Source organism: Gopherus evgoodei, chromosome 4, assembly GCF_007399415.2.
Source record: "Gopherus evgoodei ecotype Sinaloan lineage chromosome 4, rGopEvg1_v1.p, whole genome shotgun sequence".
NCBI classification, from domain to species: Eukaryota; Metazoa; Chordata; order Testudines; family Testudinidae; genus Gopherus; species Gopherus evgoodei.
This window is the reverse complement of record NC_044325.1, coordinates 52,206,811-52,229,951: the sequence shown is the minus strand read 5'-3', so window position 1 is coordinate 52,229,951 and position 23,141 is coordinate 52,206,811. Positions and strand designations below refer to the sequence as shown.

Below are 23,141 nucleotides of genomic sequence, written 5' to 3'. Positions count from 1 at the left end.
CCCCAGTCCCAAAAACAATCCCTCCATCACCCAGATTTAGGCTCCTAAGTGCTGAAGGCACCTTTGAAAATGGGACCTAGATTCCTAAGTCACTTAGGAACTTTTGAAAATTTAACCCATTAATACTGTATGCACTACAATACAGCTGTATAGCTAGAGGTCAGTAATACTTAAGAGCTATTTAGGGGTACGTCTACACTACAGGATAAATTCGAATTAGCTTAAACCGATTTTATAAAACAGATATTATAAAGTCGATTGTTTGTCCACACTAGGCACATTAATTCGGTGGTATGCGTCCGTGGTCCGAGGCTAGCGTCGATTTCTGGAGCGGTGCACTGTGGGTAGCTACTGTAAAAGAATGAGGCCAATAACGTCGATTTGCGTCCACACTAACCCTAAATCGATATAGTAGTATCGATTTTAGCATTACTCCTCTCGTTTTGTAGGAGTACAGAAATCGATTTAAAGAGCCCTTTAAATCGATATAAAGAGCAGTGTAGTGTGGACGGGTACAGCGTTAAATCGATTTAACGCTGTTAAAATCGGTTTAACAGCGTAGTGTGGACCAGGCCTTGGATTAATTTCAGGTGAAGAGGACCATTGCCAATGCAGATAGAACTCATTATTGGACACCGGTAATAACAGGAGGGATGAGCTGGGGTGCCGATGAAAAGCGCAGTCAGGAAAGTAACGAATATTTTCCTCATGGACTGTATTTTCTAAATGGACAACCAACTTAATTCTCAATTACTGAGGGACAATCTCCACTCATTGATACATTTTGCTTTCCACAACCAAATCTCTGTACAACTGTTCATGAGTGATGTACCCGAGTAATCAGATTCTAATACTTAAACTGTATTGTTAAATCTATTCACCTACATTCGGGTTATTTATGATTATGTACTCTATGTATCATATTATTTTTAAAAAACACACTATTTGTGGATAATCTAAGCACTATACCCAGATGTACAGACACTCTTTTCTCAACCTATGTATTATATAAACTTTTTTAACATAGGCTTTAATAAAGATTTTAAATCTTATCAAAATGTACCCATTATACTGAGGTATAATATCAAGTAAAGCAACATCTCTGCATCTTTATAGGCATGCTCCCTCTCCCTGAGCTTTGAAACAGAGGGCTGAAGAAGAGGGAAAACGAGAAAAATGACTCTCTCAGACGTGAAAAAGAGAAAGCTGACATTGGTGCTGTACCATATTTTTCCATCTGTAGTTCACTAAGAGGACAATGTCTTTCTTACTGATGCAAAACAGGCTCCATCACAAGATCTTTATTGCCTCCAGGTTAGATCACTGCAATATGTTCTTCTTGGGTCTTCTCATGAAGGCCACTCAGAAACTTCAGCTAATACAAAACAGTATATCCTACCTCCTTAGTGGAGTAGGTTGGTGTGAACATGTTACAGGTATGTTGATATGAGAAAAATTATAGTTTTGTGAAATCCTATCAAATGGCCTGAAAGGATGTAACTGGTGTTGGAATTAGTTAAGGGTCTTAACCATCTTATATAATTTCTACCTTGGACTAGTGTAAGTTTTGGCAGAATGGATATATGGATAAATAAAATTTACTTTGGTTAGTCACCTAAAGGCATAGGAAGGTGTTAATTTAGTATGTGCTTAGTGAATGTCCATCCAGAAAAACTATAACATAGTGAGCAAGGCAACAGATCTGTGGATGTACTTCCAATTAGTTTTATAAAAGAAGATCATTTTCTTTGGCAAAACCTAATGAGCTTCAGTTGTATTGTGGACTAACACAGCCTTTTCTTACTCAACAATACAGTTGTTGGGAAAGGGGCCAGTAATGGTAGCCTGCCAATTTAAGATACTTGCTAGTCAGGCCAGAAGCTTTAAACTTGAGAGAAAGTTTCACTGGCTTCAAACAGAACCTACTGATTTACAATTCTGAAAACATAACTGGTCTCGACAAGTTTACTCTCAAATTACAGTCTCCCTCCTCTTTCCAATTTCTCTTTGCCAAAGCTCTTTAGAATCAACCCTCATTCCCAGAAGCAACAGTGATGTGTGGTGGGCAGACCTCAATCTTAATGCAAAAATATTCATAAAATTATTATAACTTACATTAATATTAGGTTGTTAAAAACTTGTCTGCATCTTTATTGAATGGATATTTATAAATACAAGTACGTTATAGACAGGAAGCTTGAAAATATAACAGTATCTGTTAGTTTAGTTACTTATATTCAGGCTGGTTAAAGAAATTCGAGGAGGTGTTTGTTTCTGTCTCCCACGGGCAAGCAAACATCCAGAAGATAGCCCCTCCTTAGCCATAAAACCATGCTTATTCGCTCTAAGAGTGTTATTCAAACTCAGGAGAGCTGCATTTTAAACTCTACTTTGCTTTAACTTTTATACTATTTTCCTTTGTACTATGTTTAAAAGATATATTGGTTATTGAAATTTGTGCTTTGTACAAAATATTTAATAGTAGTCTAATTGCTGTATCAAACTGTAACTGTAAGTAGCTTACGTCAAGAAACAGACATTAAGAGTGTCTTATCTAGACCAGGACGCAAACTAAAATAAAAAAAAAAATAAACTGGTGTAAAGTCATTTGTTATTTTTCATCTTAACAGAAAAACTTCTAAGTAAACTCATACAAAGAATTCTAGAAGTATTCTTGCTTAAATGAATTTTATAATCTTTATAAACTTCATTCAGAAAACCCTTGAGGAAAAACATTGTAGTTGGAAATATTTGATTTTTTTTGTTCATTTCCTAAATGTTCAAGTGGCAAACACCTGAAATGCATACTTGCAAATTTGTTTGGTAAATGAAAAGCTCTTAATATAATTGCTATTTAAATGGTAAAATGTGTATGTACTAATCTAAAATGTAATGACCTTGCTAAACTGACTGCTAATGAAAGAAGCCATTTGAGTATAGAGTATTTATATTAATGGGAATTTAATTAATTTATTACTGACAGTGCTCAAGCAGCTCACACACCCAACTCAGGAAGATGAAGAATCATCTCTAGAAAAACTGTTAGAAAAAAATCAACAACTTCTTTCACAGCTATTTAAGCTAAAGACTTTTTATAAAAGTAATTTAATTTTAAAAAAGACTGGTTTGAGAACAACAAACTTTATATAAAAGGAATGATTGTAAATTTTGAAAATAGAATTTCATTTGCTGGTGAACTCTAATACAACTGATAAATCTCAGAAAATGAGTTGAACAAAAAGAGAAAAGTTAAACACTAACTTTTAAGTTATGATGCTTTTCCAAACAAAGGAAGTTAGAAATCTTGCATATTCATTGAACAGACTGCATATCTCAGGAGCTGAAGGCGTCACCTAAGCAAACCCCAGAGGCATGGAGCCAATGAGTGACTGCAACCAAGTTTCAGGCTTGTTTAGACTCAAAGAGGTGTGTTTTCTTATAATTTCAAGGAAATAGGAAGGAGAAGAGTATAAAAAAGGGGAGTACCTCTCACATACACACACTGCTAACCTGCTTAAACAGCAACTTACCCTGTCCATCCCTACTCTGTAATTAGCAAAAGTTAACAGACTGAATATTTTACTAAGGTTACCAATGCCATGGATCTTCTTTGGAAAATCTGCAACTCAGAAATGTTACACTACCTGATCAGTGATTTAAATGACTAAATTTATGGAGTAAAGAAAATAGCATTATTAAGTGTGTACTTAGGGATCCTTTTCTTCCTAATAAAAGAAACTACTCCATCAATATTTTGAGAAAAAAATGTCAGTGTTCCAATCATGAGATTTATGAAAGAAAAAAAAAATCAGCATGGTAATATCACAACTAAATAAGAAATACATTTGAGACCCTTCAGGAAGGAGCACAACAGAACTGTTTACAAGTAAATTAATAGGATCATTACCTTCCCTTTTCCATGTGGAATTCCTAATGGGCAGTGTTTTACTGCTCCCAACAAAGCAGCAACAGCAAAACTATATCCAGTCACTGCTTCAGGGGAGGTCTTAAGGGCACTAAGCCGCTCGATGCAGCGATCCAAAAGTGGAGACACATAGGATGGCAATGCTACAGCAATGCAGCGTAGACACCAAGCTGCTGCTAGTCGAACTGAAATACTGGGATGAAGAATAACTGAGATTACTGCATCCAGAACCCCTGAAAGAAAAATAAATATACTTAAGACATGGACAAAGCAGTCTGGCTTATGAGCAAGCTAACTGTCTAAACAGTTATCAGAAGTGGTGTGCTGAGTCTTCATTTATTCACTCGGATTTAAGGTTTCACGTGCCAGTAATACATTTTAATGTTTTTAGAAGGTCTCTTTCTATAAGTCTATAATATATAACTAAACTATTGTTGTATGTAAAGTAAATAAGGTTTTTAAAATGTTTCAGAAGCGTATTTAAATTAAATTAAAATGCAGAGTCCCCTAGAATGGTGGCCAGAACCCGGGCAACGAGTGCCACTGAAAATCAGCTCGCGTGCCGCCTTTGAAATGTTATTCCTCCTCAGTGTGGTTTCTGTTTAACACATCGCCTTCACATCACACTGGTCTACAGCGACAATGATATAAAATCCTGATAGCTTCTTTATGGCCTATCTAGTCCAGTGTTACATTTACAAATACACAATTACTTTTTTGGACAAAAGCACTAAATATACTATGCTTCTGTACGTGTAATTTTTCCGGGAGCACTGAGATAACACTAAATTATCAAACCAGACTGCAATATCAAACTCAACATTTCTTATCAATGTCATCCTATTTGTACCATTGTTCTAATACATTAAGCAAACATGAAATGTCTACAAAAGTACCTTGATAAGTAATTACAGGCCTGATCCAGCAAGTAAATCTATGCAGGCAGACCAGTGTCTCTGCACGAATAACAATGCATGGATGAGGCCTATAATGGATTGATACAATATAGCTGTGCATAGATACCGATATCCACTGCACAGATTAACTGCATGACTGGAGGTAAAGTATAACACAACAGAACTGGAGTAACGATTTTTAAATCACTAAAGCAAAATAGGACAGACCATTCACTGCACTAAAATGAAAACATAAGAGAATAACTAAAAATTTCTATTTAAATTTGGTCAAACATATTTACTGAGCACATTGCACAGTGTGTGTGACACTGAACTAAAAATACAACTCTTACTCTAAATAGTATATACTTTCAATCTGATACACAATGTACTTTTTATCTGTACTCTGAGTAACAGTAAAGGCAGGAGTACAGTACAGGCGAAGGGGACAGGGGGCTGCAGACAGGGGAGTTTGACAGAGGCAGACCTACGATGGTTAGGAAGACCCGCAACACCTGAGCCAGCACTGCTTCTGTCTCCTCCACCTGCGCCTGTAGCCAGAGAGCGCCTGAGCATGGATGCTTCTACCCAGATCTTGGTGTGGTTTTGCAGAGACTATCATTTGCAATTCCCACTTACTGACATCCAGGCTTGGGGGACCATCCAATGTGAAAGGTGCCTGCTGGTGAAATCTCTCAGGCAGCAGGTGGGGGAGCTACAGGAGGAGGTGGCTAGGTTGAGGAGCATCCAAAATCATGAGCAATTCCTGGACAGTGTCTATGTGGAGACAGCTGAGTACACAGGACTGCTGACACAGGACTGGTGAAGGAGATAGCTCAGGGTGGACACTGGCAGCTGGTTACTCTTGGCAGCAGGCAGTGCACCACCCCTGCCCCAATCCCTCCTGCCGTGGTAATAGGTAACCGTTATGCTCTTCTTGATACAGGAGAGAAGGAATCACCCCCTACACTAGAGGAGGAGAAGACTCGTACACCTAAGGCTGGGAGGTCTACTGCCACCACTGCGAACAGGAAACATAAGGTAGTGGCGGTCGGAGACTCTCTTCTGAGGGGGACAGAGACACCTATCTGTCCCCCTGACATTTCATCTAGGGAGGTATGCTGCCTGCCACGGGCCCGTATTGAGACATTATGGAGGCGTTGTCGAGGATTATCCAGCCCTCTGAATACTACTCCATGCTACTCATCCATGTGGGCACAAATGATACTACGAGGCGTGACACTGAGCACATCAAGAGTGACTGCAGGGCTCTGGGAGTACGGGTGAAGGAGTCTGGAGCGCAGGTGGTATTCTCTTTGATTCTTGCTGTCAAAGGTAAGGGCCCAGGCAGAAGTAGGGACCCAGGTGCATCGTGGAGGTGAATCCCTGGCTGCGAAGATGGTGTCGCCAGGAGGGCTTTGGCTTTCTTGACCACGGGATACTATTCCAGGAAAGACGGCTAAGCAGAGATGGTGTTCACCTTTCAAGGAGGGGAAAGACCCTATTTGGCTAACCTAGTGAGGAGGGCTTTAAACTAGGTTCAACGGGGACAGGTGAGCAAAGCCCACAGGTAAAGGGGAACATGGAGACCTGGGAGATGGGCAGGAAATAGGAGGGAGCATGGGCCATAATGGCAGAGAGAAAGGAGGGTCAAGGCAAAACTGAGAGGCAAGATCAAATCAGTATCTTAGATGCCTACATACAAATGTGAGAAGTATAGGTAATTAGCAGGAAGAACTGGAAGCGCTAATAGATAAATACAACTGTGACATTGTTGGCATCACCGAAACTTAGTGGGATAATAAACATGATTGTAATGTTGGTGTGGAGGGGTACAGCTTGCTCAGGAAGGATAGACAGGGAAAGAGGAGCAGGTGTTGCCTTATATATTAAAAATGTACACACTTGGACTGAGGTGGAGATGGACACAGGAGACAGAAGTGTTGAGAGTCCCTGGGGTGATGTCATGCCAGGAGTTTACTACAGGTCACCTAACCAGGTGGAAGAGATGGATGAGGCTTTTTTTTAAACAACTTAACAAAATCATCCAAAGCCCAAGATTTGGTGGTGATGGAGGACTTCAACTATCCAGATATATGTTGGGAAAATAACACAGCAGGGCACAGACCATCCAATAAGTTCTTGTACTGCATTGCAGACAACTTTTTATTTCAGAAGGTTGAAAAAGCTACTGGGGGGAAGCTGTTCTATACTTGATTTTAACAAATAGGGAGGAACTTGTTGAGAATTTGAAAGTAGAAGGCAGCTTGGGTGAAAGTAATCATGAAATCAGAGTTCACAATTCTAAGGAAGGGTAGAAGGGAGCACAGCAAAATAGAGACCATGTATTTCAGGAAGGTGGATTTGGTAAGTTCAGAGAGCTGATAGGTAAGGTCCCATGGGAATCACAACTGAGGGAAAAACCAACTGAGGAGAGTTGGCAGTTTTTCAAAGGGATGCTACTAAGGGCCCAAAAACAAGCTATTCCGCTGGGTAGGAAAGATAGAAAATGTGGCAAAAGACCACCTTGGCTTAACCATGAGATCTTGCATGATCTAAAAAATAAAAAGTAGTCATATAAAAAATGGAAACTAGGACAGATTACAAAGGATGAATATAGGCAAACAACACAGGAATGCATGGGCAAGATTAGAAAGGCAAAGGCACAAAATAAGCTCAAACTAGCTACGGGAATAAAGGGAAACGAGATGACTTTTTATCAATACATTAGAAGCAAGAGGAAGACCAAGGGCAGGCTAGGCCCACTGTTCAGTGAGGAGGGAGAAACAGTAACAGGAAACTTGGAAATGGCAAAGATGCTTAACGACTTTTTTGTTTCGGTCTTCACCGAGAAGTCTGAAGGAATCCCTAACAGTGAATGCTAATGGGAAGGGGGTAGGTTTAGAAGATAAAATAAAAAAAGAACAAGTTAAAAATCACTTAGAAAAGTTAGATGCCTGCAAGTCACCAGGGCCTGATGAAATGCATCCTTGAATACTCAAGGAGCTAACAGAGAAAGTATCTGAGCCTCTAACTATTATCTTTGAAAAATCATAGGAGACAGGAGAGATTCCATAAGACTGGAAAAGGCAAATAGAGTGCCCATCTATAAAAAAGGAAATAAAAACAACCCAGGAAACTACAGACCAGTTAATTTAACTTCTGTGCCAAGGAAGATAATGGAGCAAGTAATTAAGGAAATCATCTGCAAACACTTCAAAAGTGGTAAGGTGATAGGGAATAACCAGCATGGATTTGTAAAGAACAAATCATGTCAAACAAATCTGATAGCTTTCTTTGATAAGATAACGAGTCTTATGGATAAGGGAGAAGCGGTGGATGTGGTATACCTAGACTTTAGTAAAGCATTTGATCCGGTCTCGCATGATATTCTTATCAATAAACTAGGCAAATACAACTTAGATGGGACTACTATAAGGTGGGTGTATAACTGGCTGGATAAATGTACTCAGAGAGTAGATACTAATGGTTCCCAATGCTGTTGGAAAGGTATAACAAGTGGGGTTCCGCAGGGGTCTGTTTTGGGACCGGCTCTGTTCAATATCTTCATCAACGACTTAGATACTGGCATAGAAAGTACATTTATTAAGTTTGCAAATGATATCAAACTGGGAGGGATTGCAACTACTTAGGAGGATAGCATCATAACTCAAAATGATCTGGAGAAATTAGAGAAATGGTCTGAGGTAAACAGGATGAAGTTTAACAAAGACAAATGCAAAGTGCTCCACTTAGGAAGGAACAGATCAGTTTCACACATACAGAATGGGAAGAGATTGTCTAGGAAGGAGTACGGCAGAAAGGGATCTAGGGGTTATAGCGGACCACAAGCTAAATGAGTTAACAGTGTGATGCTATTGCAAAAAAACAAACAGGATTCTGGGATGCATTTTGTGTGTTTTGAGTAAGACACGAGAAGTCATTCTTCCACTCTACTCTGCGCTGGTTAGGCCTCAATTGGAACATTGTGTCCAGTTCTGGGCACTGCATTTCAAGAAAGATGTGGAGAAATTGGAGAGAGTCCAGAGAAGAGCAACAAGAATGATTAAAGGTCTTGAGAACATGACCTATGAAGGAAAGCTGAAAGAATTGGCTTTGTTTAGTTTAGAAAAGAGAAGACAGAGGGGACATGATAGCAGTTTTCAGGTATCTAAAAGGGTGTCAATAAGGAGGAGGGAGAAAACTTGTTCACCTTAGCCTCTAATGATAGAACAAGAAGCAATGGGTTTAAACTGCAGCAAGGGAGGTTTAGGTTGGACATTAGGGAAAAGGTTCCTAACTGTCAGGGTAGTTAAACACTGGAATGAATTGCCTAGGGAGGTTGTAGAATCTCCATCTCTGGAGATATTTAAGAGTAGGTTAGATAAATGTCTATCAGGAATGGTCTAGATAGTATTTGGTCCTGCCATGAGGGCAGGGGACTGGACTCGATGACCTCTTGAGGTCCCTTCTAGTCCTAGAATCTATGAGGTGGTGCACAGATGTTTGGGTGATAGTCTTTGAAAGGCTTTATACAAGCAGCAAATTTTAGGATAAAAATAGATAACCAACTTCTAAAACTTTTTTTCTTATCTGATGCATGAAGAGAGGGAATTTAAGCAGAGGAGGAAAATGGGAAAATGTCAGAAAAGGGACTGGTCATGAGGGAGGGTCACAAACAGCACAGGAGGAAATGAGAGCAAAGCTGAGATGGAGTTATGCAGAGGCTTGAAGGTGTGGATGAGCTTGAACTTCACAGAGAAAAAGAAAGTCTCTTCAGCAATGATCTGGAGAACGTAATTGCAATCAGAGCAGCCACACAGCTAGCTGATATTAGTAGCAGTGTTCTGAACAGACTGAATGGGTCAAGATGATAAGCTGGCATGGCAGAAAGGAGTTTGCAGTTGTCAATGGGAGAGAGAACCAAAGGCTTCAGAAGGAGAAATTGATAGATTTTAGAGATCAAGTGTATGAAGCACTAATAATTTTGAAGAGCCTGAATGCAACAGAAGTTACACATTTAAAAAAGGAGTGCATTTCTGATATAGAATCACAGAATCATAGAAATGTAGGGCTAGAAAGGAGGTCCTCAACTCGAGCCCCCTGAGCTGATGCAGGATCAAATAAACCTAGACCATCATTGACAGGGAATTGTCCAACCTGTTCTTAAAACCTCCAGCAATGGGGAGGCAATAACCTCTCTTGGAAGCATGTTCCAGAGCTTAACTACTCTTAGTTACGAAGTCCTAATATCTAACCTAAATCTCCCTTGCTGCAGATTAATACCATTACTTTTTGTCCTATCTTTAGCGGACATGGAGAACAATTCATCACTGTTCTCTCTAACAGCCTTAATGTATTTGAAGACATATCAGGTCCCCTCTCAGGTCTTCTCTTCTCAATACTAAACATGTCCACTTTTTTCAACCTTTCCCATAGGTCAGGTTTCCAAAATCATCTATCATTTCTGTTGCTCTCTACTGGACTCTCTCCAATTTGTTCATATATTTCCTATGCATTATATCTTCTCTGTGTTCGTATATTTCCATATGTCAGTCCGAATATTCCGCAAAAATAAGAACACACTGATGCGATTAAATTTGCAAAAAAATCTCATGGAACATATTTTGCAGACAATCCATTACCTGTACTGGAATCTTGTAGCAATGGTGCAGCAGTAGTGCCTAAACCATGTATGAGACTTCCAAGTTCATGTAATGCACACACAAGAACATGTTGGCTTGCTGTTACATCTGTTATACCAATCCGAGTTTCCAAGTTACCGTCACTCATTACAACATCTGGTAACACATTAAAAACTGTGAAATCATTGCACATTAAAATAAAATAATAGTAAAATACAAAGACAAAATAAAGAAATGCAATGATATGGTAGCTATATTAGAAATATTCTTCTATCATTAATTGTCTCACATAAGATTTAGGATTTCCAATGGAACTTAGCTGAGACTTTCCATACCTCAATCAAGTTGCCACAGAAAAGGACATTATTTAGTTCAAGGGTAAGCAGTGGGTGGGAAGAGTAGAAAACAATCATAAAAAAACACCACCTTGTCAATTTAGCAGGTGACAATGAATGGTAGCAACCAAGAACCATTCTATTTTCAACTAAATCCACAGGATTGGAACGGGCCATATTTTGACATGGGATGGGTGCCTGGTTGAGCATTGGCCCGCTAAACCCAGGATTGTGAGTTCAATCCTTGAGGGGGCCACTTAGGGATCTGGGGCAAAAATCTGTCTGGGGATTGGACTAGTGACCTCCTGAGGTCCCTTCCAATCCTGATATTCTTCACAATATGGCACTTTTTAAAAAGTAAGAGATGTGCAAGACAGTTAAGCCTATAAGGCAGAAAAGCTAAGAGCACATATGCAGCAAAATTTAGAGTGAGTCAACTAAATTTTATTTTAGGACACTACAGATTTAACCAGCAATAAGATATAGGACTATACACGAATTGAGAATTGGCACAGGAAAGGCATGCTCTAGTCCCCTCATCACACCCCAATGCGGTGAAGTAGTTGGCACAGGAACCAGGCACAGATGTTACACCATTTAAAATCTCCCTATGCCCAAGGAATTTGCAGATGGCTAGTTGGGCCAGGTTTTGCCATTTTGGCACCACCTGTGTAATATGAAATAGCTAGAGCAGGGAAAAGAGAATCTGGCCCCATTTGTATCAATTACAGTTTAAATTTATTTGATCTATTCTGTTATCTGTGTTTTACTGTTAAAAGTCATTCTGCTATGTGACAAGTTTAAGAAGTTTTTTGTTTTATTTTTAATCAATAAAACTACCTGAAAAAAAAAAAACACAACAACCCCCCCCCCCCAACAAACAAATGTTCTCTCTACATTATTATGGTAATTATACCAGAAGTAGAAGTTCTATTTCTGCAGAATCTTCAGGATTAGGGTAGGCGAACAATCATTTTAGCACTGGTTTAAAAAGCAAACCTCCCTCACAAACAGAATCTTGTTAGTCCCATACCCACAACTTTCTTCAGCCTCCAGATGGCTTGACAAATCTCTTTGGCAGCTGCAATTTGAGCTTTTTCTCCAAGAAGACCTCCTACTGTAGCTCGAAGGATAAATGAAATACAACGGCGACAGCAGATAGCATCCATCTGAGTCTGAATAGCTTTAGGGTGAGACTGAGACACTAGATCTAAAATATGGGAAAGTAAGGCAGAGAAATTCCTTTCAAGCCACTGTCCTCCTAATGTGGAGACAAATACCACATATGCCTGAAAAAGATTTGAAGAAAGTAATATTTAGAATAAAGTCATCTGGAAAATTGCCATTTACATTTACAGATCCATGTAAATGTTTAATATCTCCCTGCACTATATCAAACATAGGGATACCTCATTCTCCACAGAAACCACATTTAATCTCCTTTATAGGACCATTTTGTGTACTTTCTCAGTTTTAATTTAGTTGGAAATTCTTTTGTCTTTCTGATGTAGGTTATTTTATCTGTCAATTTAGGCAATAGTGTTTAAAAATTACTTTCAATTAACACTGTACCAGCAGCACTGAGTCTGGTCTAACAGAAAGTTAATTCAAGATGCTTGTCTATTTTATTTCATTTCAGTGCATGAGAAGTACCAATTTACCCTGAACAGGCACTTGTTATGTAAAACATTGTGTTTGATCTCCCTGAACAACAGCTTCCAGCTATTTAACATTCTGCACATGGAGCCCAAATTTAATATATGAATGCATTTTAAGAATCACAGTGTTACAAAACTATAACCCATATCCCTACGAGAATTTTGTTTCTGCTGGCCTAGATTTAGGGAATATTTGCAATCACCAGGGAAAGCTCTTTATTTTAATGAATTTTAGTTTTTTGTCTTGCAACAGAGGACCCATACAAAGGCCACAGATGTTGCAAACAACCAAAAGAAAGAATGCAGAGCCACTTCTCAAATCTAATCACCACAAGATCATTTATCTTGCTGCATAATATAGTTCCTTACAAATGCTTACGTGTATGTTTTATATGCACATATTTGACACCATGCAAAGTGAGCAATAAAAATGTGAGCATATATGAATGAAATTCAACAAGAGTTTGCAATTAATAGCATTCACTATAAAACAGCAATAACCCATGCATATTTTGCCTCATGTCTGATTATAACAACTTCCTTTCTATGCTGTAATTTGTTAAGTACTATAGTTTGTCAGTATGCAGGTTTCCCATCATTTTACCTGAGGATGCAGAGAAGAAAAACCCTAACTTAAGAGTATATTAGTTTGTACTTCTATACTGCTTTTCTTCCTCCAATCTAAAAGCACTTGGCAGATACTAATTAAGCCTCACAACACACCATTGTATTATTCCCATTTTACAGATGGGAAAACTGAGAAATAGGGCAGCTAAATGAACTTGTCCAAGGTCTCATAGTAAAACAAAGGCATATGAAATCACTTTCATCAGAATGTTTGCAAAAACAAAACACCAACTACAGAAAAAATGGTTAACCGGAATAAATTAAGATAAAGGGAGCTTTATTGTCTATATTATTATAACAACTGGAGTATTTGAGGAAAGATGGGGCAAATGGGATGAATTGAAAACAATTTCTATATTTATTGTAACAACCTACTTTCACTTAAATCTGCTATATTTCCTTTCTTTTTGAATTTAAAAAAATGTACATAGTCAACAATTTCATTGTCATAAATTGTTAGTAGGTATATCAATACCATCGCTGGGATCAGAACACGTCTCCCCTATTCCTAATTCCACATACTAACCACTAAACCATAGCACCTAAACTTTTAATTCTAAATATCAGATAATCTATCATCATGATTTAAAATTGTTTCAATATCTACTGTACAGCAGTTATAGTAAACTGGAGTATGGGCATCTATTCTTAAAGTTTTTTTGGTAATGGGGATTGAACAGAATCATTCAGATGTGCATGTTCAAGAGAATTTCTTTGAATGTTCAGGATGAGTTATAACCCTCTAGATAACTACAAAACACAAATGTTTTCTTAAATCTATGTTGGATGTGAAGTCTCAATTGTTAAAGTTCTTTTTACATTTAAAAGAGCTATTTAAAATCTTCAGCGTTACATTTTTAAACAAAGGACACAAAGATCCATATGCAAAACATGCTCACACACGTGTCTACATTCTGTTTGCACATAAAAATACAAGTCTGGGCTTGCAAAAATTTGCACACAAACTTTTTGGTATAATTTTGGGCACAAATTTAGAGGCTTATTTAATGCTACTAAAATATGGCTCTTGAAATTTGGGTGTCAGGAGAAAATAAATACTACCTGTGTTTAATAAACATCTGCACCATGCATTTATAACATCAGTTCTCAACTTCAAGCTCTTTCAGGAAGGAACTGTCTTATTTTATGTTTGTACGGCACTGAGTATTACGGGGCCCTGATCCCAATTTGATCTTAGTGATATTATAGTACAAATACTAAAGACTAGGGACTTTGTACTGAATATACTTAATGTCTAGGACTTTGGTCACACAACTCAATTTGTAGTAATTGCTGCACAGCCAATCAAAAATATATTGCTTAAGGCATTCAGAAGCACTTTGTGTAGTAAAACAAAACAGTCACATTTAAATGTAAAGACGAATTTTCCTCATAATTTTAGAAAGGCAAGACAATATTATAAATAGCTTCAATACATATGCCAGATGTCTAAAAAACATGAAAGTCAAATGAAATCACTCAAAAGTTTTTCATGGGTATTAGCAGAGATTAAGTTAGAGATGGTGATAGACTTTAAGGGAAGGATAAAAAAACAATAGTGTAGTCGGAATGCCACAACTTAAGGAAAGTTTTCACTGGACTGTGGCAAAAATAGAATATATATTTTATGACAACAAGAACAGCAGAACAGATATGGGAACTGTAGGATTAAGATAACATGGAGTGGCAGTGTGGTAGTAAGATGACTGACAATTTCCTAAATTATTGTTGACAAATATATAAATACACATTGCAGCACTGTCAGACAATAACTTTAATAGCCCTCAAAATTCATCCCAAGGTATTCCAACCTCTCCTCAAACTGTAAATTATATATGATGAACTCAACTCACTTAGCAAACATATTGTGTTGAATTTGTAAGGAGGTCTGTATTTATCAAGAACATTTACTTGGCAAGTCAGTTTACTGTGTGTATACAAAACTCTGTTTTGTGCTCTAAAAATACTAAATATTGTTAAATACAAAACAGTTTCCAGTATTTTAAGAGTTATCCCTGAAGTGCTCCAATTTTCAATAGTTTATAATCTATACTTTTATTACTACACATTGTAAAATGCAAGTATTCTACAACTTAGTAATTTATGAGCACTGTTTTATACAGAATTACTTCGGTTTTATCTTCACAAAGATATTGTACAGCTTTAACTATACTAGTCTGTGAGTAGACCAGACCTTAGTCTTGACTCACTACTTTCACATTTTAAAAAAGTATGCTAGACTTTAAATTTAAAAGCTTTTTCAAGAAGCTTTAGTGCAACTAGCTAATCTTGTCATTATCTGAAAAAAATACTTTTAACATGGTGCGCCTTATGCTCTGGCCCCTGAATCTTCTATTTACCATCAGAAGCACCATCCCTCTTGCTGATGTCTCTGAAAATCAGCCCAGGACCATGTAACAAAAACAGTAAATAGGGATCAACTTCTCCCTGAATTCTACTTCCAACCCACCTCCCTTATTTCTCATGCGTTTACGGGTTATCAAAGACCCCGTAATTTCCAAGGATCTCCTCTTAACTGATATGGTCTAAGGGTGATGTGTGAGATGTGTGCGCAGGTATTAAATCCACAACCCAACTCCACAACCTGGCCATCAAAATACAACGTATAGCTTATTAACCCCTTTATATGACCCTCAGACAGGAGATCTGACAGAGATAGTACAGCTGCCAATGTTTTGAACTGTGTCCCCCATAGTGGAGGTGACATAAGATTAAAAGGTCCTGTCTTTGAGATGATGGGAATAGAAAATGGACTCATCTATCCAAGGCCCTCCCTTCAGAAGGGTAGGAGGCTTGGAAAGAGTGTAGTCTTTCAGATTCCTCAGGATATTCTTAGTAGCAGTTAGTGGGAATAACTGATCGAATATTGACTGAAAAATGAGAACAGCAACAGGGAAAGCAACAGGTGACTAATCTTGACATTTCTGACAAACCTCTACCTATCTCTCAGGCACGCATCACTAAAGTGCTAATATCAGGTAATTATGACCACACTGTTCATAACAGGCAAATGACTGCACCAAGAAGAAAGTGCCAATAAACTCTTATTGAAGGGAATGGGAATATTGCTTGATTAAGGACCATTAAATATAGCTGTGTGAAAATAACTCTGTTTATGATGCACAAGAAAGAATAGAATCCAGTTCATGTCCTCTAAGCAGCACTAGAGCTGCAGGGCTAGAAGTAAAATCTTATTTTTGTTACCATAGCAAACAGCAATGGCCCTGTATACCTACAACGATAAGATGTAATGAGTAAGATGCTGCCTTTCTTACAATCACTTCTCAGAGCAGAACCACTTTTTCAACTTGAGTATGAGCCAAATTAATAGAGAAAGCAAGAGAACATTTTGAATTTTCTCTAATACTAGCACTATGAGAAGGCATATTTCACTATACATCAGGAGACAGATTCCAATTTAAAATTCTTAAAAACAACAAGAACAAGAACAACAACAAGCCACAAGAACATAAAATAATGTATTCCTCAAATTTTAAATGTAAAAATTATACTTAGAGGAAAGGACTCCAAAACACTCAGTTAAGTTATATTATTTGTAGCGTTAACACAAACAAATTTACTCCTAACAATTTTCAAAATATAGTAAATAGAAGGTAATATTTGGAATTCAGCTAAAATACAGAGATCCCTTAGGAGATGAGTCATCAACATTCATGTAATTTTTGTTGTGTACTATTAATTTCAGTATAATTCAAGATATGGATCATACCATGGTACACTAAAATCTTATTTCATACTTATTGTCACAAACAGTAAATAAGTACACAAAACAAAACTAACAGCTTTTTAAAAATAAGCACAGCAATATTAGAAAAATAAAATATAATATAATGCAAACCTGAGTAACTCCAACTCTAATATCTCTGCTGACTGAACTGATTCCTTTCAGTATATCACCACTAGCTCGGAGAAATCCAGAACTCCCACGTAGAAAGCCTGTTCCTAGTAGTTCCGTGGCTTCATCCAGAGAAATTTTGCGAACATTCTGCCGGGTGGACGCTAAACATAAATGTATTTTAAAAAATAAATAAGCAAACAAACCCTCTGTAAAGGGAAGTTTCAACTTCTTTGCATCTTTAAAAAAAGTTGTGATGAATATCATTTAATCTTTCCCACATACATTAGTAAATCCAAACATTGAAAGCAAAATTTCATAACAGAACCAGAATCAAAGCTCTGCAAATTCAGAGTCCTTTTGATGAATATGATCTAGAAATACATGGAAGTACTGCCATCAGGGTCTACAAACAACAAAATTACCTTACCTTGAATTTGTCACTACAGATCACTACTGATGGTGAGAATTATTAAATACATTCATATTCTGTGTCTGATTTTATTAAAGATACACTTTGAGGCATACATGCAAAACACAAGTCAGCTAGGACTTCAAAGAGGGGGCTTTAGGAAGCATACGTCTGAATCACTGTTTCCTTTGCTCAGCTGACGCACCTAGCCCATTGGTGCTCACCAACATGCGGCAACATATATCAAAGCAATAAGCCTAATAATCTAAGCGTTGGCTGATCTGGGGTTGAGTGGGCTGGGTTTCTACGAAAGCTTACAGTACATGTAGGGGGGATTGGTCCTGCTTTGAGCAGGGGGTTGGACTAGATGACCTCCTGAGGTCCCTTCCAACCCCGATATTCTATGATTCTCGGCGGTTCCACACTGCAAGAGCAGCCATCTAACATGTCTCCTACAACTTTCCTTCCATTAGAAGAATTCTCATATTCATTCAAAAGAAAAATTTAATGCTAAAAGTCAAACAGCAGGTCTCCTGAGAGAGAGAGAGAGAGAGAGAGAGAGAGAGAGAGATGAACTGTGCGATTTAATTTCATGACAAAACAGATGGTAAGGTCAAGAGCACAAAAATTCATTCTCTCTCTTGTATACTTGATAAGAATTTTAGGGCATTAAGTGTCTTAAGATAATATTGAACTGAAAAATGAAAACAGCAACAGGGAAGAGAATAGGTGACTAACCCTGACATTTCTGACAAAGATCTACCTATCCTTCTCAGGCACCCATCGCAGAAGTGCTAAGATTAGGTAGTTATGACCACGCTGTTCATAAGGGGTAAAGAAGAAAATAAGGCAAATGTACTCATTCTACAGATAATGTCTATTACAAAAGACATTAATTTTTTTGAAGCTGAAAAAATATGGCAGCTTTCTTTAACATGATATTTAGCAGTTAAATAGTCCCATAAATAAGCTTGTTGAGAAGGGAGAGTGAATATATAAAAACACACAGTTCCAAAATACTGAAAGCTTCTAATTTAGTCTTAATTAAAATCAAGTTCTCTCATAAATTCCCTGGCTACTCTCTTACCCTAATTCATGACACTTAGGCCTTTTGTGAAGTCAAGAGTGTAGGTAAGAGTGTGGGCTCATGTATTTAGCACTCTATCCTGTTACATTCAGTGAGTATAGGATAAATTTAAATATTTCATTCTTCTAACATAATACATGAACAACAATCAAAAAAACAACAACATGATGGATGCAAAGGCATACTGAATGAGTATCTATTACAACTACCTCTTGAACTGATGGGACTGATGATTAGTTTGCTTGTATACTATATCAGCTATAAATTTTATCACCTTTTCCTCATAGACCTTCCATCTGGAAAGATTCCGAGAATTTAAATGTGGATTTGTTGAAATAAACTGAAAAGCTTTAACTGTGAAGATGCTCTATGATAGGAATATTACCTAACATCATATGTGGCTCAGTGAACAGATTACAGAATCCTGCATTTGGAATCTGGGTTGAAAACACTGAAGCTACTGACACTGCCTCTTAAGTGAACCAATTCAACAATCAGCTTGCACCATACTCAGTTGAAACAGATACATGCTCTCTAAAAAATTTCAAGTTCCATTTACATCATCTCTATTTAAAATTCCTCGAAAGTCAAGAAAACATTTTTTTGTTCAAAACATTTTAATTCAATTATTGTTACATATAATGTAATGGGTTGGGCAACAATGAAAACCATAATGACTTGCTTTAGCTTACATACTATGGACACACTCCCCAATAAGAGTGCTCCTCAGCTGCACTGCCATATCTGACAGGTAAAACTGAAGGACTATGGGGAGAGGGAGGAGAAAGAGGGAAGACATCTGTGATCCCTAGCCGTTCCTCAGAGGGCAAGAGGTTCTCCGCATGAACAATGCTGGGAGTTCTCTGTGACTAAGACTCAGTCAACTACACAGTTGGGACTATATTTGATTTCAGGTGGCATGGCTAGCTGAAAAGGAAAAGATACAGCAACAAGCCATTCTAGGCAATGTTTGCCCTGGCAAACCAATGAAAAAAATCAATCTGATGTTAAGCACTACACAGAGGAGCAGTAACTCTCTAGAATTTCTACCATTCAAGAAGCAAAAAAGGTTGAACATGCAGTTGTTGCCACTTCTCACCGTCAGTGCAGCTTATATATGAGGAACATGCTACTTATGAGTTTGAAGGACAGACAGGGCTGGTACAACCATTTAGGAAAACTAGGCGGCCGCCTAGGCCTAGTGGTCGGGGGCGCCTAAAAGCCCACTCAGGCAAGGAGGTGGAGTGGAGGTGAGCTGGGGCGCGGGAGGGAGCGGGGAGGGCCGTCCACAATAACCGGGGAGTGGGTGGGAGGGGAGTACAGGGGAACCGCTCCCCGTCCCAGATCACCTCCACTCTGCTTCCTCCGCTGAGCACACGGCCCCCGCTCTAAGTCTTCTCCAGTTGGCGCCACAAGCCCAGGAAGGGAGGAGAATTAGAGTGATGCTGGCGTGCTCAGCGGAGGAGGCAGAGCCGAGGTAAGCTGGGGCGGGCTCCCCAGGTGGGGTTAGCTGCCATGGGGGTGTGTAGTTGCTGAAGGGGGGGGCTCCCAAGGTAGGAGGGTGGCGGGTTCGGTTAGCTTCCGCAGGGGGCCAGGTTGGGGGAGGGAGGGCACGAAACTTCCTTGCACCGGCCCTGAGAACAGGCATTCTGAATTGATGTCCTCAAAATCTATGGGGTTATATAACCAGACTTCAACACAGATCCTGAGGCTTTGTGCCCTTACAAAGCCACATTCCACCTTCACGTAGCTGAAAATCCCTTCACACTCTGAGGAGTAGATATGTCTATGGAACTTGTATATACTCATTCATTAGCCCGTTCGTTTATAAGCTGACCCCCCAAGATGGTTAGGTAAAAATAGCAAAATCTGTATGACCTTATATTTCAGGGGTTGGCACACTTTGGCTCCGGGCCTGTCAGGGTAAGCCGCTGGTGGGTTGGGACATTTTGTTTACTTGGAGCATCTGCAGGCATGGAACCCCTCAGCAACCAGTGTCCGCGCTTTGACATTCCCAGCCAATGGGAGCTGTGGGAAGTGGCATGCCACTTCCCGCAGCTCCCTTTGGCTGGGAACAGCGAACCGCAGACACAGGGAGCTGAGGGGCTCCATGCCTGCAGATGCTCCAGGTAAACAAAACGACAATGTATTAGATATTCAATTCAATGATTCCATAGAATTTAAAATCACCAACATTTGGTGTAGACCCATTTATAAGCCAACCCCCGCTCTTTGATGCATTACTTTTTTACCAAAAATATTAGGCTTATGAATGAGTATATACGGTAGTACAGGGGTCAGCAATCTTTCAGAAGTGGTGTGCCGAGCCTTCATTTATTCACTCTAATTTAAGGTTTCGTGTGCCAGTAATACATTTTAACGTTTTTATAAGATCTCTTTCTATAAGTCTATATTATATAACTAAACTATTGTTGTATGTAAAGTAAACAAGGTTTTCAAAATGTTTAAGAAGCTTCATTTAAAATTAAATTAAAATGCTGATCTTATGCTGCCAGCCTGCTCAGCTCTCTGCCAGTCTGGGGGTCTGTTCACCTAGGCCAGCAGCGGGCTGAGCTGGGCCTGTGGCCAGGATGCCGGCTGGCAAGGGGCCAACAGCCGAGACCCCAGAACTGGGGGGGGGTCAGGGCAGAGGGCTGGGGAGGGGAGGGTTTCAGGGGTCAGGTCAGAGAGATGGGGGCTGTGGGGGTGCAGGGCAGAAGGCTTGATGTGTGTGGGGGGTTCAAGGGTCAGGGCAGAGGGATGGGGGCTGTGGGGGTGCAGGGCAGAAGGCTGTGGTGTAGGGGGGTTCAGGGGTCAGGGCAGAGGTCTGGGGTGTTTGGCTCATGGAGGTGCTCCCAGCCCCCTGCCCTGAGCGGCTCAAGGCAAGGGGCTGGAAGGGATATGCCCTGTTCTACCCCCTTCCCCAAGGCCCTGTCCCTACCTCTTCTCTGCCTCCTCTAGGGAGCGAGCACACTGTCACTCTTTCCCTTCCCCCTCGCAAGGGCCATCAGCTGAATGGTGCAGGGAGGGAGAGGAGGAGGGGCAGGAAAGCAGCACGCTGGGAGAAGCAGTGGTGGAGGGGGGAAGCTTGACAGCCACAGGACCAAGCTTCTGCCTCCTGCCCCCACAGGGGAGCGCAGTGGGTGGGGGGACTGAGTGGGGCTGGGTGCTGGGACCGCAGCAGGCAGCAGTGTGCCACTCAAAATCAGCTTGCGTGCCGTGTTTGGCACACGTGCCGTAGGTTGCTGACCCCTGCGGTAGTATTTCCAAGTACATTTTTCCCCAAATGTGAGGGGTTTTTTTAAACACAAAAGTAGATGATCTAACTAAAAACACAGGGGTACATTACCATTATAAAAAGCTGTAAAATGAAGCAAAAAAGTGTGGTATGAATAGTTTGTTTAAACAAAGTGTTTGCATATTGATATAATGCCTTTATTTATGGATTATATATGACTTCTAGAACTAAGATAGGTTTGCTAAATTCTTACTGAAAGACAAAACAGATGCTTTACCTGTTGCCTGTTTACATGTCACAGCTCTAGCCAACACTGTGCCTAAAAGCTTTGAAACTGCTATCCGCACATCATAATTGGAACCATCAAATGATTTAAAACATAAGGTTGCAACGCTATCCAGTTCTGTGCTCCACATAAAAACTGCCTCCTTCTGAAGTTCAAGAAGACACTAGACAAAAACGGGTGGAGGAGGGAGAGAAAAATATATTCACCATAAATATTCTGATATTGTGTAAAAGCATTTAGGCATTTGATACAAATTTTAGCTTGCAAGATAATACATAGAAGATAAGAGGATTTCATAAAAATACGTACAGTCCTTGACATAAAAGAGATCTGAATATTTACTGCCAGGACAATATCTGAGCAGATAATGGAAGTAATCTAAACTTACTCATTGTTCTGAGTGTAACAGTTTGTGTGAGACATATGATAACATCTTAAATCACATTTGGAAGTAATAAACTTACCTGGGATAAATTCAGACACATAGAAAACAAAATTAGGTGCCAATATTGTTGCTAGATGCTAAAATTCCAGAGTTACTTTTTCAGGGACATTTTTTTTGTTTGCTAGGAACACAATTTTAGAATAGATTTACATTTTACCAATTAAAAATTATGCATATTATAAGCAAACCTTTACTGTGTTTTTAGGCATCAAAATTATTTTTTTCTTTATGCTCTATAAACAGTTATATTTAAGAAGATTAATTACTAAAAACAGTTAGTTAATGGGCCACATTACCTTAGCAGCAGCACAGCGAACTGCCATAGAGCGATCTGTTAAGCATGATCGCGCAGCTTTGTAAATATCTCTGTGACATGGGGTAGCAGCAGCTCCTAAGCCATTCAATATATTTTGCAAACTAAGCATTATCTCATAACGACCTTGAGACTGATAAAACAAAAGGAGGAAAATGTAAATATTATTTTACAACACTAATAACCCTAAAAAAGAAAATGCAGATTATTTAAACATGTTTGTAATATATTGGTACTTTTATTTTTAGAGCTCTACTCATGTTAAGGTGAATTAAAGCAGGTAATTTGTTCTACACCTTTGTAACCAAAAGAAAAGAACTATTCTTCTAAATTCTACTGGAAAGGATTAAGATACATATTAAAATTCAAGATAGTTTTATAAAGTGAGCTTTGGCAT

General features: G+C 39.0%; 1 protein-coding gene across 1 annotated transcript in view; it reads right to left on the bottom strand.

Annotated features, from left to right (window-relative positions):
- The window catches only part of HEATR5A (HEAT repeat containing 5A), a 129,102-nt gene that overhangs the window by 83,197 nt on the left and 22,764 nt on the right, over positions 1-23,141 (bottom strand). Inside the window, 6 exon segments of the mRNA XM_030559337.1 lie at positions 3,908-4,158; positions 10,467-10,622; positions 11,835-12,090; positions 16,967-17,127; positions 21,978-22,149; positions 22,728-22,877. Coding sequence (XP_030415197.1) covers positions 3,908-4,158; positions 10,467-10,622; positions 11,835-12,090; positions 16,967-17,127; positions 21,978-22,149; positions 22,728-22,877 — 1,146 coding nt within the window.